Here is a 19,829-nt window from a genome sequence, read left to right on the forward strand (position 1 = left end):
TCCCGCTTGATCACTACCCGAAGGAGTCTCAAAGCGGCGCACATTCTCCTTTCCCTTTCTCCCCGACAACAAACACTCTGTGAGGTGAGTGGGGCTGAGAGACTTCAGAGAAGTGTGACTGGCCCAAGGTCACCCAGCAGCTGCATGTGGAGGAGCGGGGAATCGAACCCGGTTCACCAGATTACGAGACTACCGCTCTTAACCACTACACCACACTGGCTCTCAAAACCAGCCACTGGTTTTGTGGGTGCACGTTAATAAAAGAATCTCCAGGGAAGGGATGAGCGTAAAGGTCCGTTAACCACCTTCCCAAATTGACTTCTGCGAACCCCCAAAGGACTGTTCCGTTTTCGGTTTTAATCTCGCATTTCAGAGATGGCACCCAAACGTCATTTTCCGAAACTTGCTGCTGCTGTTGGTTTTTTTAGGCCTGATGAAGAGAAGGGGCTGTGATGCTATTTCTGGCTGTTCCCTGCCCTCCTTTCCCCCCCTACGGTCCCTGTGCACACCCTAGACCACCCACCCCCTGGACATTCGCCCCCCCCCAAGAAAATATCGCCCGGTCACTGCAGGTGAGAGACTCCAGCCTGAGATCTCCCCCCTCCCCTTGTTCCAAGATGTCTCCCCTCCTTCAGATGGGCTTCTCCTGGGTCTTAGTCCCCTTGATCTGCCCGGTGCTGCGGGTCCGGCTGGCGGCTTTCTTTTTGTCCGGCGTGAAGGTGAGGGAGCGGGACTTGGTGGTGCTGGGCGTGGTGGCGTTCTTGCTGGTGTCGGCTGCCCGGGGTCCGCAGATCGCTTCCAGGGCCTTGATCTCGGTGGTCGGCTTCTCAGCCAGGAACTTGAGCACCCAAGGGACTTTGAGCACCTCCAGGATGTTCAGACGCTTGGAAGCTGGGCGCAAGATGCGGTGGACCAGTTCCTGCAGGGGCGAGAGAGGCAGGCGGTTTAACCGCTACAAAGAAGGAGGCTGCCAGATCAGGCCAGGTAAAGGTAAAGGGACCCCTGACCATTAGGTCCAGTCGTGACCGACTCTGAGGTTGCGGCGCTCATCTCGCTTTATTGGCCGAGGGAGCCGCCGTACAGCTTCCGAGTCATGTGGCCAGCATGTCTAAGCCGCTTCTGGCGAACCAGAGCAGTGCACGGAAACACCGTTTAGCTTCCCGCCGGAGTGGTACCTATTTATCTACTTGCACGTGCTTTTGAACTGCTAGGTTGGCAGGAGCAGGGACCGAGCAACGGGAGCTCACCCCGTCGCGGGGATTCGAACCGCCGCCCTTCTGATCGGCAAGTCCTAGGCTCTGTGATTTAACCCACAGCGCCGCTAAATCCGCCTGCCTGTTCTCCCAGGGGGCTTGTGGGAAACCTGCAAGCGGGATTCGAACACAAGGGCCCTCTCCCCTCCTGCAGTTCCCAGCAACTGGTGTTCAGAAACATGGCTGCGGACACCGAGCCCAGCCGTCATGGCTGGTAAAAGGTAAAGGGACCCCTGACCATTAGGTCCAGTCGTGACCGACTGGGGTTGCGGTGCTCATCTTGCTTTACTGGCCGAGGGAGCCGGCGTACAGCTTCTGGGTCTTTTGGCCAGCAGGACTAAGCCACTTCTGGCGAACCAGAGCAGCGCACGGAAACGCCGTTTACCTTCCCGCCAGAGTGGTACCTATTTATCTACTTGCACTTTGACATGCTGTTGAACTGATAGGTTGGCAGGAGCAGGGACTGAGCAACAGGAGCTCACGCCATCACGGGGATTTGAACCGCTGACCTTCTGATCGGCAAGCCCTAGGCTCTGTGGCTTAACCCACAGCACCACCCGCGTCCCGTGTTGGCTGGTAGCCATCCACAAAACCTTTTCCAAGTAGTGCACAGGCAAATTCAGAAGTGCACAGTTCCTTCATGGATTACACCTCTAAAGCAGTGTCACTCCACTTTAAACAGCCATAACTTCCGCCCCAAAAAAGCTTGTGGGAACTCTAGTTTGTTATGGGTGCTGAGCAGGGCCGGATTTAGGTTTGATGAGGCCCTAAGCTCCTGAAGGTAATGGGGCCCTTTATATGTCCAGCTGTCCTTTGTCAACAACATATTGTCACTGTTTTTTGTGTTGATTAATGCTATATGGTCATTGATGGACCTCATAGGTATCTCAAGCCATTTGCCCCTGTTGCCATGCAACCAGTCCGTGCAGAATGTAGGCACCCTCTATATAGAAAGGAGCAAACCAGAGATATTTTAGGGAGCAGGCTAGCAGGCGGGGCCCATGACTTACATCATAGGAGCCTACGCAACACAAAACAAAACACTGTTGCTGTAGGTAGCTTTTATTTTATTTGTTTTCAATCTTATATTTTGGAAATGTACATCCAGTTTTTTCCTCCTTTAAATTTTTTGGGCCCCCCAAGAGAGTGGGGCTCTAAGCTATAGCTTGTTTAGCTTATACGTAAACCCATCACTGGTGCTGAGAGTTGCTAAGAGACCCCTATCCTCTTCACGGAGCCACGATTCCTTGGAGCAGCTTTTAAGCACAAATCTCCTTTTTTAAAAAATAATAATATTTATTAGTTTCAAACAAATCATAAAAATGAAGAAAAAATAGAAAAAAATAACAAAACAAAAAAGAATAGATAATACAAAATACAAAGAAGTAAAACCAATTAAAAACAAGTCAATCCTTCCATGTCTTGTCTTTCATTTGCTTTTTTCCCTGACCTCCTCACACCTCCCTTTTTTGTATTCTAGTTCAATAGTTGTTTCAGCAAATCCTTACCATTTTTCCCTTTATCTTAATAGTTTATCTTAATATATTGTAGCTTTACATTCTCACCTGTTAACAATCCATTTTTACATACCCCTTTATAACATTACTGCTAAAACCACATAACTTCATTCCAACATCCTTCTAACATTCCTTAATTTTACAGTATTTCTGTAGATAATCTTTAAATTTCTTCCAATCTTCTTTAAGCACGAATCTCTTCCTGGGGAATTCAGGGAATTGTAGTGCCCTCTCTCAACAAAAAAGAACTTCACTGTACAAGAGGCACCCGATTAAGCAACTGAATTTGCAACTGGGTGAAAACAATTGTTCCAAAGTGGAAAAGCAGGTTTGCTTTCGGTTTTGGATTACTGTATTCCCTTGTGCGTTGCAGGAGGAATTGTTTATAAAGAGGCCTTCACTAGATCTGGTAGGAGGAAAGGTGTGCCCTGCCAGGTCTTTTTGGACTCCAGTTCCAATCCATCTCCTGCCAGTGTGGCCAAAGGCCTTGGGGCAGCCGGCTGTTGTAGCTGTTATGATGAGCTGTTTGGCCACAGCTTCCCCATCCCTGCTCAGAGTTATGGGAGACCAGTGCAACAAACGAGCAGGAGCCCTCTGCAAAAAAATTACTCCTGTCATTTACCTTCTTGGGCTCCATGATCACTGCAGATGGTGACAGCAGTCACGAAATTAAAAGACGCCTGCTTCTTGGGAGAAAAGCGATGACAAACCTAGACAGCTTCTTAAAAAGCTGAGACATCACCTTGCCAACAAAGGTCCGTATAGTGAAAGCTCTGGTTTTCCCAGCAGTGATGTATGGAAGTGAGAGCTGGACCACAAAGAAGGCTGATCGCCGAAGAATGGATGCTTTGGAATGATGGTGCTGGAGGAGACTCTGGAGAGTCCCATGGACTGCAAGAAGATCAAACCTCTCCATTCTGAAGGAAATCAGCCCTGAGTGCTCACTGGAAGGACAGATCCTGAAGCTGAGGCTCCAAGACTTTGGCCACCTCATGAGAAGAGAAGACTCCCTGGAAAAGACCCTGATGTTGGGAAAGATGGAGGGCACAAGGAGAAGGGGACAACAGAGGACGAGATGGTTGGACAGTGTTCTTGAAGCTACCAGCATGAGTTTGACCAAACTGCGGGAGGCAGTGGAAGACAGGAGTGCCTGGTATGCTCTGGTCCATGGGGTCACGAAGAGTCGGACATGACTAAATGACTAAACAACAATCTTCGATTCTAGCAATAGATTTTTTGCGGGGGTCAGTTTGGATGATGCCCAGGGGTCCCAAACCTGCGATCCAACACCTGCAAGGTTAGAATCTGCAAGAGGAAACCAGTTCCTTTGTTCAGGTGATGGTCTTGGCCGGCCTCATCAGCATCTTAAGGCATTAACTGGGAAGAGATATGTTGCCATAGCGACTACTTGAGATGCTTCGCCTGGCTGGATGCCACATGATGTTAGGAAGTTGGAACCAGGCAAGTTGGTTGTGAGTTTTGGCTGACGCTGGAAGCTGGAGAGACAGGGGCTTGTCTTGATTTGTGCTGGACTCATACTCATGAACAGGCAAGATCTGCTGGAGTGTTGATGCTGTATATCTGTGTAATATGTATATCCTAAGGACACTGCAGTCTCCACAGACCTTCATTTCCAAGGAAATGCAACCAAATTGCAGGTAAGCGCCAGAGTCTCTCGCTGCTCAGAGACCAAGGTGTGCACCACCGTCCTTTGCATTGAACAATACTTGAAATGGAAAAGCTTCTGTCTGGGAACTGGGGTAGCTCAGTCGGTAGAGCACGAGACCTTTAAATCTCATGGTTGTGGGTTTGAGACCCACATGGGGCAAAAGATTACTGCATTGCAGGCAATTGGATTAGATGACTTGCAGGCAATTGGATTAGATGGACTAGATCCCTTCCAACTCTACAATTTTATGATTTAGAATCATAGAATCATAGAGTTGGAAGAGACCACAAGGGCCATCGAGTCCAACCCCCTGCCAAGCAGGAAACACCATCAGAGCACTCCTGACATATGGTTGTCAAGCCTCTGCTTAAAGACCTCCAAAGAAAGAGACTCCACCACACTCCAGGGCAGCAAATTCCACTGTCAAACAGCTCTTACTGTCAGGAAGTTCTTCCTAATGTTTAGGTGGAACCTTCTTTCTTGTAGTTTGGATCCATTGCTCCGTGTCCGCTTCTCTGGAGCAGCAGAAAACAACCTTTCTCCCTCCTCTCTGTGACATCCTTTTATATATTTGAACATGGCTACCATATCACCCCTTAACCTCCTCTTCTCCAGGCTAAACATGCCCAGCTCCCTTAGCCGTTCCTCATAAGGCATCGTTTCCAGGCCTTTGACCATTTTGGTTGCCCTCCTCTGGACACGTTCCAGTTTGTCAGTGTCCTTCTTGAACTGTGGTGCCCAGAACTGGACACAGTACTCCAGGTGAGGTCTGACCAGAGCAGAATACAGTGGCACAATTACTTCCCTTGATCTAGATGCTATACTCCTATTGATGCAGCCCAGAATTGCATTGGCTTTTTTAGCTGCCGCGTCACACTGTTGGCTCATGTCAAGTTTGTGGTCAACCAAGACTCCTAGATCCTTTTCACATGTACTGCTCTCAAGCCAGGTGTCGCCCATCTTGTATTTGTGCCTCTCATTTTTTTTGCCCAAGTGCAAACTGGGACGGTCTTGGTAACAGGGTGTTTGGGGGGGGGGGGGAAACACAGTAGTTCATCTGACCACGTTTCTCCACCCCCCTCCAAAAAAGCCTAATGAAAGCTATGTCTGTAGCAAAACATAGCAAGGGTCTCAGTGAAGAGGAAGGGAGTTCTCCCTCCAATTTTTTGAACTCTAATCCGCTTCTGAATTTACCCAAGTTCTCTCTCTCACAAACACACCTTAGCAACAGCCATCTTGCGGGGAAGACCGTAAACCATAGAGGACGCAGCCTGGCCTTTTGTACTCCGCAAACCATCATGCATGCTGTTGCTGCTTAACAACTAATGCTAGAAAAATGCAACCTGTGCTGCTGTAGTACGACTTATGCAACACGTTGGCGACTAATATACACACAATAATTACCTCTCCCCCCCCCCAAAAAAGGGATGCGGGTGGTGCTGTGGGTTAAACCACAGAGCTTGCTGATCAGAAGGTTGGCAGTTTGAATCCCTGTGATGGGGTCAGCTCCCGTTGCTCGGTCCCTGCTCCTGCCAACCTAGCAGTTCGAAAGCACAAAGTGCAAGTAGATAAATAGGTACCGCTCCAGCGGGAAGATAAACGGCGTTTCCGTGCGCTGCTCTGGTTCGCCAGAAGCGGCTTAGTCATGCTGGCCACATGACCCGGAAGCTGGACACTGGCTCCCTCGGCCAGTAAAGTGAGATGAGCACCACAACCCCAGAGTCAGTCACAACTGGACCTAATGGTCAGGGGTCCCTTTACCTTTACCATTAATTACCAAAATAATTATACATTCTTTATCGATCTTCTGAGAAAAATACAAAACCTTGTGCAAAACCACAGAAACTTACGAACTACCCAACCTAAGATGAACTTATAATGTCTAATTTCAATAGATTTTTCAAATGCTTGACTCAGTCCTTTGCTTTCGTTATCTTTTTAAGTGAGTTCATAAAGATACCAACAAAGGGTAAGTTCGGTGTTGTTCACAATACTGAGAGATGCTAGTGAAGTTGTAGATGATTGTTCATGAGGTTGTAGACAGGGTACCGGCGTTTTGCACCTATTTCGCCCTGGCAGTCCAAGTGAGGCCGCTGATTGCTAAGCAAATCGGGCTCTTAAGCTTAAGCCAAGAATTAGAATATCTGAAGGAGCATCTTCACCCCCATCGTTCTGCCCGGACACTGAGGTCCAGCTCCGAGGGCCTTCTGGCGGTTCCCTCACTGCGAGAAGCCAAGTTACAGGGAACCAGGCAGAGGGCCTTCTTGGTAGTGGCTCCCTCCCTGTGGAACGCCCTTCCATCAGATGTCAAAGCGATAAACATCTACCTGACATTCAGAAGACATCTGAAGGCAGCCCTGTTCAGGGAGGTTTTTAATATGTGACATTTTAGTGTATCTTTCATCTTTGTTGGAAGCCGCCCAGAGTGGCTGGGGAAACCCAGCCAGATGGGCGGGGTACAAATAATAAATTATTATTATTGTTTATGAAACTGAATATCAATATACGTATCAAGTCTTTGAGATTAGACCACTGAAGAAGCCCGGAAAACGACCTTGGGAGTGTGTTACCTGCAAGCCCCAGTAAAAGGGCCCCATCGGGCCTTACGTTCTTAAGGTTCGGGGAGTTGGCATGTGAACTCTGCACGCTGACCTAAGGAGATGACAAAATCGGGCTCCCAGGAAGGAGGAGAGGAGTCACGGGAGCCGTGTTCGTTTCCCTCCGGGATCAAAAAACAAACTTTAACCTTTTGAGGCATCTTGCGGTCCTCCTAACCCAGGGGTCCTCAAACTACGGTCCGCAGGCCAGATCAGGCCTGCCACAGTCCTAAAACCGGCCTGCCCCGCAATTGCAGAACCTGCCGCTGTCTAATGGGTGTATGGCATCCTGTGCCTCAGCCAGTGGCGTAGCGTGGGTTTTCAGCACCCGGGGCAAGGCAAGTAATTTGTGCCCCCTAACCTGTGGATTTGCACCCCCTAACCCTAACCCCCAGGTGTTGTGCCCGGTGCGGCCAGCCCCCCCCTGCACCCCCCCACGCTACGCCACTGGCCTCAGCACGACCTCTGCATCCGACGTTGTTGATACTTCGAGTGGATGGTTGGTTGTGGGGAAGGAGGGTAGTGTGTGTGCAAGAGGAGGGATGGTGTGATCCTGCGCATGTGCAGCAGGCTGGCCGGTGCTTTTGCATTCTCTCTTTCTGTGGTCTGTGGCTGAGAGTTTTCTGTTGACATTGAAACTGTCGAGCCGATTTACCGAATGGAATTGGCCGATCTACAGAACTGTGACTCTCTGAAAGACGCCTTCAAATCAAGCAGCCTCGCTAATTTCTATGCATCTCTCCCCTCTGAGGCATAGCTTAATCTCAGGAACCGTGCACTCAAAATCGCAACCATCTTTGGCAGCACCTATGTCTGTGAATGGGGACGCGGGTGGCGCTGTGGGTTAAACCACAGAGCCTAGGACTTGCCGATCAGAAGGTTGGCAGTTCAAATCCCCGCAACGGGGTGAGCTCCCGTTGCTCAGTCCCTGCTCCTGCCCACCTAGCAGTTCAAAAGCACCTCAAAGTGCAAGTAGATAAATAGGTACGACTCCAGCGGGAAGGTAAACGGTGTTTCCGTGCGCTGCTCTGGTTCGCCAGAAGTGGCTTAGTCCTGCTGGCCACATGACCCGGAAGCTGTACACCGGCTCCCTCGGCCAGTGAAGCGAGATGAGCACCGCAACCCCAGAGTCGGCCATGACTGGACCTAATGGTCAGGGGTCCCTTCACCCTTTACCTATGTCTGTGAACAGACTTTCCCCCGAATGAAACATGTGAAATCTCCAACCAGATCCAGACTAACTGATAAACACTTGCTACGACTAGTGACAAATATGAAACCGGATACTGACCATCTCAGGAGCCAAAAGCAAGGCCCATACTGAAATACTTAAAAGTTTATGTTGATTAAAACCATTCTTCAATTTAAATATTGTATTGTTTTTCCTGTTTTTGTGCACTATAAATAAAATATGTGCCGTGTGCATAGGAATTCATTTTTTTTTCAAACTATAGTCCGGCTCCCAACAGTGTCTGAGGGACAGTGAACTGGCCCCCTGTTCACAAAGTTTGAGGACTCCTGTTCTAACTGATTTACAGTGGCATCTCGCTTTAGAGCTTGTTTCCTCAGATCTGGGTGACATATTTCTCTTGCTGCAGCCCGCAAGAGCCAACAAGGCTACCCCAAATTAGTTAGGAGCCCCAATAAATTTGGACTTCTGCCGTGGGCGGGAAAGAGCTCCCAACTCTGCCTGCGGCTGGTATTTTTCGCCCTTTTCTGAACTCCCAGGAGCTGGGTGCCCACTTCCTTGGTCAGTCATGTCTTGACAATCGTTGGAAGCTGCTGACGTCGGGAGAAGGAAGGCACCAGGAGGAAGGCGCCGTGAGAGTCGGGGAGCAGCTCTTGTCCTTGCTTGGAGGAACCAGGTGATCAGTGAGGGTGTAGCTGGCATTCCTGCCACCCCCGTGATACAGCCTCGGGGTGCTGGGTGGGTGGAGAGGTTTATGCAGGGCCAGCCTCACAGTAACTACGCCTGCTGCACTCAACAGTATTGGCGCTGCAGCCAGGCTGACGTGTGAATGGCACTGGCTGGGGAAACCGCACCTGTTGGATTTCTGCCTGTTCCAACCCAGTTAAAAGCCCAAGGAGGAGATCTCAAAAGAGAAGACGGACAGGGACTGGAAGGTGTTTAAAGGATACTTGCAAAGCCATATTGAAAAATCAGAACTCCTATTAGAATAAACAAGTTCCGTTTTAAATACTGGAATACTAAATAAGATGGATAACGATGTGTAATAGAAAAAGAAGCATGGAATTAGGTTAAAGGTGTGTGATAGAAAGTAATGGAAGTGGAAATAAATTGCAATTGAGTAGACTGGAAGTCTAACACAAAGGTGGGGTGAGGGGTGATGATGGGAAAAGGAAGTATCTGTGGGATTGAGTGTAGGTATGTTTGAACATTTTTAAGGACTGTATGAAATGTATGTTTGTATATTCACAATATGTGTGTATTAATGTTGAATTATTTTAATAATAAAAACTTTTTAAAAAAAAAAAAGCCCAAGGAAGAGAAGCTGTGAGTTGAGGGCAAGGGGAAAGGGGAAAACACCTCTTACATGAGGACCCCTGAGTAGCTTTTTAGGGGGCAGGCATAGAAGCACCACCGCCCCGCAACTGCCCCCTAGTGGCTTTTGAGGGTATTGAGGTAGCACCCATGCAGCAGCACCCCCTAGTGGCATTTGAGGGTATGGGCACCATTGTACAAGTACCCCATAGGGGATTCTGAGGGCCTGGATACAGGACCCCCACATCAACACCCCCTACTGGGGTATGGGCACCACACCGTTATCCCATGAGTAGGTAAAGGACCTCTGGACCGTTAAGTCCAGTCAAAGGCGACTATGGGGTTGCGGCGCTCATCTCGCTTTCAGGCCAAGGGAGCCGGCGTTTGTCCACAGACAGCTTTCCAGGTCATGTGACCAGCAGGACTAAACCGCTTCTGGCGTGACGGACACCATAGCGCACGGAAACACCATTTACCTTCCCGCTGCAGTGGTACCTATTTATCTACTTGCACTGGCGTGCTTTCGAACTGCTAGGTTGGCAGGAGCTGGCGCAGAGCAACGGGAGCTCACCCCGTTGCGGGGATTCAAACCGCCGACCTTCTGATCGGCAAGCCCAAGAGGCTGAGTGGTTCAGACCACAGCGCCACCCGCGTCCCTAGTGGCACTCAGTGGTATTGGCACGGCGCCCCCTGGTGGCTTTTGTGGGTACGGCTCCTAGGTGTCGAGCCACTCACCTTGATTTCCTCGTTGATCTGCAGGTGGCTGGGAAAGCTAACCTCCTTCTGCGTCTCCCGCAGCAGCTTCTTGAGGTTGGTGTCGTCGAAGGGCAGGTGGGCCACCACCAAGGTGTAGAGGATGACCCCCATGCTCCAGATGTCGGAGAGGAACGGGTTGTAGGGCAGGCCCAGCAAGATCTCGGGGCAAGCGTAGGCGAAGCTGCCGCAGTAGGTCTGGCTCAGGTGCGAGAAGCAGCTCATCATGCGGTAGGACGGCGTCGGGGGAGGCTGCGTCTGGGTGGACACCATCTTGGAGAAGCCAAAGTCTGAGATCTTGATGTTTTCACGCTTGTCCAGGAGAAGGTTCTCGAGTTTCAGGTCCCTGCGGTCAGAAAAAGCAGCGGGGAGAAAAAGGAGACAGGGAATTGGGTGGGGATCTTAGGGGAAGTGGGTTAAACCTGCAGGACTTTCTAATAGGGAAATCCCAGCTTCAGTTTCCAGTATGGAAAGGATATTGCAGAGTTGGAGAAGAAGAAGAAGAGTTTGGATTTGATATCCCGCTTGATCACTACCCGATGGAGTCTCAAAGTGGCTAACATTCTCCTTTCCCTTCCTCCCCCACCACAAAGACTCTGTGGGGTGAGTGGGGCTGAGAGACTTCAGAGAAGCGTGACTGGCCCAAGGTCACCCAGCAGCTGCAGGTGGAGGAGCGGAGACGCGAACCCGGTTCACCAGATTACAAGTCTACCGCTCTTAACCACTACACCACACTGGATCTCTGGAGAAGGTTCAGAAAATGACAACCAGAGAGATTTTTTTTTTGGGGGGGGGAATTCCACTACAAAGGAAGTCTGGAGTCCTGGAGACATTGCACAAAGCTGAATGTTCAGGACAGATAAAAAGAAGGATGTTATAAGAATTCTAAGGTCTCGGATATAAAACAAATGTTCATAAATGTACAAAGCAAACACATAAGTATATAAGCCACGTGTCTGGAATAGTACAGGAGAACAATCCTGACGCCATTTTGACTCTCCCCAATTGACCTCAAATATTTCTCTGCAAGGAGGAAGGAAACGGGGAAAGCTTTCCAATTGTCTTTTGACTGTAGCGCCTTACACCTTCCTTTTCAAATACAGTCTGGCAAGTATCTGTTATCAATATGCATGAGAGATTCAGGAACTAAGTATTGACCATCTCAAAGGAATGTCCAGGCTTCCCAGAAAAGGCAATCAAGTAAGGCATGATCAGGTATCCTGGCAGACAGGAGAGAAGCAACACACTCAAATTTCTGCTGTAGACCACCTCCTTCTGCGATGGATGGATGTGATTTTTTTGCGGGGGTGGTCTTGGGCTACAGGGTGGGCAATTTCAAAAGTCTATATAAGGGCTTGTTCTGTGTTCTCTCCTCCCTCCTGCGTGTGGTAAGTGGGGGACCCTCTTGCAACAGTTTAATAAAGATCAGGCTTACTAGCTGCTTTGCTTCTCAGTATTCTCTGGTCAGCCTCTGTTATTTTCTCCTACTGATAGAGAACCTACATAACCTTTGTATGGCAGGGGTCAGCAACGTTTTTCAACCATGGGCTGGTCCACCGTCCCTCAGACCATGTGGTGGGCCAGACTAATTTTTTTTGGGGGGGTGAACGAATTTCTATGCCCCACAAATAACCCAGGTGCGCTTTTTAAATAAAAGTACACATTCTACTCATGTAAAAACACCAGGCAGGCCCCACAAATAACACAGAGAGGCATTTTAAATAAAAGTACACATTCCACTCATGTAAAAACACCAGGCAGACCCCACAAATAACCCAGATGTGCATTTTAAAGAAAGCAACACATTCTACTCATGTAAAAATAGGCCTATTCCTGAACTGTCCGTGAACTGGATTGATAAGGCGATTGGGCCTTATTTGGCCCACAGGCCTTAGGTTGCCTACCCCTGCTGTACGGGCTCTTGGGTACCCCATAAGGAAAAGGGAGCAGTTTCTTCTTATAACAATTTGGCGAGCCAGCCAGGAGTCGAGGGCTGTGGATGGCTACGAGCCAGGATAGCTGTTCTCAGCCTCCAAGGAGCATAGCTGTCAACCGTCCCTTATTTGGCGGGAAAGTCCCTTATCCCAGCGCCGTGTCCCGCTGCTGTGCCTTATTGATGATGTCCCTTAAATTTCCCGGGTTTCAAAGGAAGCAGCTCCTCTCCCTCCCTCCCTGCCGGCCAGGGAGGAGGGAGGCTCCCACTGTGTTGCTTGGCTGCGTTGCTCACCCAATAAGGAGTCTAAGAACGACTGGGAGGTGGAGCTTGCATGCCTTGTGCCGATCAAATCGACAGCGTTGCCTGTGGACTCGCCTTTGCTCAGCGCTTCTCAGCAGAGAAGTGACGGTGGTTTTCCTTGCTGCATCCCCGTTGCCGGGTTGCTGCGCTGTGGGAACCACTGCTTGAGGCTTCGTTTGGCTGCTGGCTGGGCTTTCTGCCTTTGGCTTGGAGGGGCTCAGAAGTTGAACATACCTGTGCCTGGAAAATCCCTTATTTTGGCTGCTGATCCCTTATTTTCAAGGCTGCTGGTCCCTGATTTAAAAATCTGTAAGTTGACAGCCTCTTTTCCTGGCCTATCGCCAGTTCCTCCATTTACTCACCGGTGCACGATGCCCTTGCCGTGCAGATAGGCGATCCCCAGAGACAGCTGAGAAAACCACTTCCCGGCCAGGGCCTCGGAGCAGGCGCCCGATTTCTGGATCCACTCCAGGACGTCGCCACAGGGTGCCAGCTCCATTATGATGTAATGGCGAGAGGTGGTCTCGATAGCCTGGTAGAAACTGATCACGTATTTGTGGCGCAGGGTTTTCATCACCTGGAGGGCAAGGCGAAACATGCGCTTTGTCAGAAAGGATCCGGATTAAATTTGTTTCAGAAAAACCCTTGATGTATGCAGATGTTCACATTACAACCTAGAGACTAACAGATGGGAAATGGAAGTGGATCCTGCAAACTCTTATGGTCACAAAAAGTTATATTATGAGGCTGGAGGAATAAATATCCACTATCGACTACCACCTTGCCAACAAAGGTCCGTATAGTTAAAGCTATGGTTTTCCCAGTAGTGATGTTTGGAAGTGAGAGCTGGACCATAAAGAAGGCTGATCGCCCAAGAATGGATGCTTTTGAATTCTGGTGCTGGAGGAGACTCTTGAGAGTCCCATGGACTGCAAGAAGATCAAACCTCTCCATTCGGAAGGAAATCAGCCCTGAGTGCTCACTGGAAGGACAGATCCTGAAGCTGAGGCTCCAATACTTTGGCCACCTCGTGAGAAGAGAAGACTCCCTGGAAAAGACCCTGATGTTGGGAAAGATGGAGGGCACAAGGACAAGGGGACGACGGAGGACGAGATGGTGGGACAGTGTTCTCGAAGCTACCAGCATGCGTTTGACCAAACTGCGAGAGGCAGTGGAAGACAGGAGGGCCTGGCGTGCTCTGGTCCAGGGGGTCACGAAGAGTCGGACACAACGAAACGACTGAACAACAACAACATCGACTACTCATTGGCCTGAAGATCTGACCACCTGACCACCTTCTCCATGTATATCCTGCAATCCTCAGTCTTGTTTCAATATCTGTTTGGACATGTGGGTTTATTATGTTAATATACAGTCGTACCTTGGATCTCGAACGCCTTGGCTCCCAGACAAATCAGCTCCCAAACAACCGAAACCCGGAAGTGAGTGTTCCGGTTTTCTAACGATTTTTGGAAGCCAAATGTCCGGTGCAGCTTCCGATTGGCTGCAGGAGCTTCCAATCAGAAGCCACACTTCGGTTTTTGAACGTTTTGGAAGTTGAACGCTTTCTTCTGTTTCTTTTTCCCCCCCAAGCACTACTCAAAGGGTAGACCTTCTATGGAGCTTAAATATTGAGGTGGACCTGAACTTTATTTGCTGTTGGTGCCAAGGGGCAAACCTGATTATTTTTTTATGCTGACGGTTTCTTGCTTTTTTTGTTGCTTTTGAGGGAAAGGGGGTTGGTTATCTGTTTTATTGCAGGCATAATACTTTTATATACACTGCGTTTCACGCAATTTGTAAAACTACTCCACACTGAACTTTTAAATCCCCCCCCCCAAAATATATTTTTTCTGGGGGGAAACATTTCCCCCCCTTGTAGCTTCAAAATTTCCAGAAATTTTACATCTCTAGTCATATGGGAAGCAGCGGTTTGGGTTGTTATTGTTTTGGATTCTTGTTTTTGTGGTTTTATATTTTGATTTTATTCTGTAAACCGCCCTGAGACCTGCAGGTATAGGGCAGTATATTAATTCAAATAATAATAATAATAATAATAATAATAATAATAATAATAGGATTGTTTTTATGGTGTTGTTTGCTTTTTGTTATATTGGGAGGGATTGATTTGCCCACACCTGACACCATTGTGCCCCTTCCACTCACTGCTCCCCCTGCCAGTTCTTGTGAAACTTCAGGCTGAACGATATTATGCCTGCTGAGGTTGTACAAATATTCCTTTATTCATTTGGGGGATTCAGAGTTGCATGTTTCAACATTTATTATTGGGGTTGCATCCTGGGCTAGTCAGGCAAGAAGTTTTATAGTAAAAAATGTTGACGCCCAAGCATATTAGCTTTATATACTTTGGTTGACGGAAGCAACTCAAAGTTGCCTCGGCAATGAACTGATAATAAGATAAGATAAGATAGATAAGATAAGATAAGATAAGATAAGATAAATTTATTGTCATTGTCCGTATATATACAGTATACACAACAACGAAAATCAAACACCCAAAGACCGGGTTCACATACACATTTGCACGTATCTCCAACACTCTCATCCTATTCAGACATAATCTATAAAACATAACATAATCCAGAATATAACATAACCTATTAAAGGCATAACATAACCTAAAACCTATCTCATTCCTTCCTACTCCCTGCTTGCTATTTCTTGCAACTGGCCCTGAGATCATTATTTAGTGCAATCAGAGCTCTTGGATAGAAACTATTCAGAAGGCAAGTGGTTCGTGTTTTCATTGTCCTATATCTTCTGCCCGAAGGCAACAGTAATATATTTTATGGTGGCTTGGCAATGACCTGACAATATATTTTATGGTGGCAGTGAGACAATGAAACAGCAAATGTTAGAAAACTAAGGCTGGACTTTCCGTGAACAGATCGTGCGCCAAAGTCTTGTGAAATGGATTAGCAGAAAAAGTTACGGACAGATTGAAACATGTCTGGGACTGATTCCCTTCACAGAACTACGATTCCCAGAGTTCCCTGGGATCAATTGTTGAACCACTTTGAGAATTGTAGCTCCCTGAAGGGGAGAAGGGGTTACCTTAGAAATCTCAGTACCCAGAAGAAACTACACTTCCCATAATTCTTTGGGGTGTGCTTTAAAACTACATAGTGTACCCTATGTATTCAAAGCAGCCTCCTGGCCCATTAATAGTTCATGGTTTCCCCCAAAGGATCCTGGGAAATGTGGTATGTTAAGGGTGCTGAAAATTGTTAGAAGACCCAATTTCCCTCTCAGACCTACAATTCCCAGAGTTCCCATTGTTATGAGAATTATAAGGTCTAAGATATACTGTAAAATAAATATTCATAAATGTCCTAGGCAAACACACATGCATAAGTATAGTGTCTGAAACAGTACAGGAGAGCAACCCTGGAGCCATTTTGACTCTCCCAAAATGACCTCAAATACAGTGGTACCTCAGGTTACATACGCTTCAGGTTACATACGCTTCAGGTTACAGACTCCGCTAACCCAGAAATATTGCGTCAGGTTAAGAACTTTGCTTCAGGATAAGAACAGAAATTGTGCTCCAGCGGCAGGAGGCCCCATTAGCTAAAGTGGTGCTTCAGGTTAAGAACAGTTTCAGGTTAAGTACGGACCTCCGGAACGAATTAAGAACTTAACCCGAGGTACCACTGTAGTTCCTTGCAAGGAGGAAGGAAATGGGGAAAGCATCCATAAGTACATACAGTGGTACCTCTGGTTACGTACTTAATTTGTTCCGGAGGTCTGTTCTTAACCTGAAACTGTTCATAACCTGAAGCACCACTTTAGCTAATGGGGCCTCCTGCTGCTGCCGCGCCGCTGGAGCACGATTTCTGTTCTCATCCTGAAGCAAAGCCGAGGTACTATTTCTGGGTTAGCGGAGTCTGTAACCTGAAGCGTATGTAACCTGAGGTACCACTGTAATCCGCATGTCTGAAATAGTACAGGAGAGCACTCCAGAAATCATCTTGACTCTTAATGTCCCCAAATATTTCTCCGCAGAAGGAAACATCTTGGAAAAACCTCTCCCAATAAGTTCTTTTCACTTAGAAATCCAGTGAAAAAAGCACATTTTGTGCACGAATAGGAGAGGTGTACGACAATGGTTTCGGAAACTTGGGTGTTTGTCATTTTAAAAGAATGTCAGTAAAACATTATCAGGTATCTTGACAGACAGGAGACAAGCCATGCACTCAGATTTCTGTTGCAAACCGCCTCTTTCTGTGAGGCTTGCAAGATGCTTTTGGGTGGTCTTTGGCTAAGGGGTTGGGCAACTTCTAGTCTTTAAAAGCTGTTACACACCTTTGTTCTGGGTCCTTGTAAGGGGGGAAGGGGGGGCCTGTGATGCAACAGACAAATAAAGATCTCCCTTGCTTTCCTTCTACTCGTTCCTACCTCCACACATTTCCCCCTTGACCGTAAACAGACTTAGGGGCACTGAAATCTCTCGATGCAGAGCTCGGTTGCAAAAGAATAACCCCAATTTGTTCTAGAACAATGTGCAGCACAGATGGGATCTCGAACTCCGCTGCCCAGTTTCCCTATAGCTCCAGCAAATGGAAAACTATCCAGCCAGAGCCTTTTATCGACCTCTAGGATTGAAGGCACCCGGCATCTGTCAATAAGCAATGTTTGTTCTTCAAAAGGGGAAAGGAAATTAACATATGCAAAGCCATAAAGCCCAAAGTCAACATTACACTGAAGCCAGGGGCAGCTGGGAAGGGTTTCTGATTTCAGATCAGGCTCGCACTAGTAAGAATTTGGGGTTTATTCTGTTCTCTTGATAACAGAGATTTAGCACCGAGAAAAGATTGACATCTCTTGACTCCTCTGATGTGTCCTCAAAATTGCAGCCCACAACTCCGCCCCTCCTCCAGTGGCCTACAAACTTCAGTTAGGACTTTAGGTGGTCCGTGGCTCGTCTGCGGCATTTGCAGCTAAAGACAGGAGACGGCACAGCCCTCACACAAAATACTGTATTTTTTTGCTCTATAAGACTCACTTTTTCCCTCCTAAAAAGTAAGGGGAAATGTGTGTGCGTCTTATGGAGCGAATGCAGGCTGCGCAGCTATCCCAGAAGCCAGAACAGCAAGAGGGATCTCTGCTTTCACTGCGCAGCGATCCCTCTTGCTGTTCTGGCTTCTGAGATTCAGAATATTTATTTTCTTGTTTTCCTCCTTCAAAAACTAGGTGCGACTTGTGGTCTGGTGCGTCTTATAGACCGAAAAATACGGTAGTCATGTGGATTTTTAACTGCATTTTTTAATCTCTCCGTTTCGTGTTGCAATTTGAATTCTACGAGGGCCGAAAGTGTAAAACAGCAGAACAGGAAATGCTTAAGAAATAAAAGAATAATAATAAAAATTGTACTGCATCTATCACACAGCTCATTACAACTGCTGCAAGAAACAGGGAAAAAATAAGGTGGTCTGTGAGGAAGACCCTCCTCAATTTTCAAGTGGTCCACAGGGAAGAAAGTTTGGGAACCACTCTAAGATGTCACCAGAAAAGTCGGTTGTCTTCCCCGCCAGCAGTTTATTTATAACTCGGTGCTGCTTGCGCAAATTTTTCACAATGTCCTCATCAAAACGCCATCCCATATTGCCCACCCTGTTTAATCTGGATTTGCCATTTTGCAGTTCCTCCCACAAATCTCTTTGTGAGGAGGAATTAAAGAACCTTTTAATGAGGGTGAAAAAGGAGAGTGCAAAATATGGTTTGAAGCTCAACATCAAAAAAACGAAGATCATGGCTACCGGGCCCATCACCTCCTGGCAAATAGAAGGGGAAGAAATGGAGGCAGTGAGAGATTTTACTTTCTTGGGCTCCATGATCACTGCAGTTGGTGACAGCAGCCACGAAATTAAAAGACGCCTACTTCTTGGGAGAAAGGCGATGGCAAACCTTGACAGCATCTTAAAAAGCAGAGACATCACCTTGCCAACAAAGGTCCGTATAGTTAAAGCTCTGGTTTTCCCAGTAGTGATGTATGGAAGTGAGAGCTGGACCATAAAGAAGGCTGATCGCCGAAGAATGGATGCTTTTGAATTCTGGTGCTGGAGGAGACTCTTGAGAGTCCCATGGACTGCAAGAAGAACAAACCTCTCCATTCTGAAGGAAATCAGCCCTGAGTGCTCACTGGAAGGACAGATCCTGAAGCTGAGGCTCCAAGACTTTGGCCACCTCATGAGAAGAGAAGAAGACTCCCTGGAAAAGACCTTGATGTTGGGAAAGATGGAGGGAACAAGGAGAAGGGGACGACGGAGGACGAGATGGTGGGACAGTGTTCTTGAAGCTACCAGCATGAGTCTGACCAAACTGCAGGAGGCAGTGGAAGACAGGAGTGACTGGCGTGCTCTGGTCCATGGGGTCACGAAGAGTCGGACACGACTAAACAACAACAACAAACCCACCAATCTCTTAGATTTCCCAAGGGACACAGCAAATCTGGATTAAACGGGGGGCAAGAAATTCAGAGCAGCATTGGGATGGAGACATCACGAGGACGCTCAAAACACACATGCCCAAGCCCATAGCAAAGTGCCCTGTGGAAAAGCTCAGGGCTGGAAGGAGAATTCACGCGGCACCGTGAGAATAACAACCTGTATCTCCCTCGGCAGGAATTTGGTGAGGTAATCCTCCGAGGCCTTCTTCTTGGAGATGATTTTGATGGCCACCATCGTCTTCTGCTTGGCGAAATACGCCTCGTAGACGGTCCCATAGGAACCGTGGCCGATCACTTTGCCGACCTGGTAACCATACTGGTCCATCACAGAGACGTAAGGCGTGGAGGCCGAATGTTCAACCATGATTGAAGTCTTGTGTGCTGCCTCAAACCTCCTTCAACCAGCCAGTGGCTTCTTGCTTCAGCTCAAGGTCTACGGGGAGGGTGCTCGATACTGCAAATAATGGTTAGGTCGGTGGTGTCTAATGGGACGGCAAGAGACCCAACCTGGTGTGGGAAGGCTGGCTGGTCAATTTCTCCCACCGCACAGCCCAGCTGAAAGGGAACTGGGTGGCACGTTTTTCTGCCTCAACGATGGTGAGATCCAGTGGATCTCACCCTACTTGTGTCCAGGATGGGCGAATCCAAGTTGGCACCCTTCTTTGCGATAGCTTCAAAGGAGGTGAGAAGATCCAGCCTTCCGGGCCCCCCGACAACAACACCTTGGCCCCCCGCCCTCCACCAACCTGGATTCCCCCCGGGATTCCGATGATGTCATAGCCACGTCCCAACATTCCGCTCGCGCCCATTGGTCGGAGGGGTTCCGGTTCCT

The 19,829-nt window shown here is 48.1% G+C and overlaps 1 protein-coding gene across 1 annotated transcript; it reads right to left on the bottom strand.

Annotated features, from left to right (window-relative positions):
• Positions 1-337: 337 nt before the first annotated feature.
• On the bottom strand, positions 338-19,733 carry TSSK4 (testis specific serine kinase 4). The gene is made up of 4 exons (XM_081886972.1): positions 19,155-19,733; positions 12,891-13,105; positions 10,275-10,638; positions 338-919 (listed from the first exon to the last, which is right to left on the bottom strand). Exons 1-4 carry the CDS (start codon positions 19,359-19,361, stop codon positions 632-634), a joined length of 1,074 nt encoding a protein of 357 aa, XP_081743098.1. The 5' UTR covers positions 19,362-19,733; the 3' UTR covers positions 338-631.
• Positions 19,734-19,829: the final 96 nt, after the last annotated feature.

Source organism: Podarcis melisellensis, assembly GCF_964234715.1.
Source record: "Podarcis melisellensis genome assembly, chromosome: 13".
NCBI classification, from domain to species: Eukaryota; Metazoa; Chordata; class Lepidosauria; order Squamata; family Lacertidae; genus Podarcis; species Podarcis melisellensis.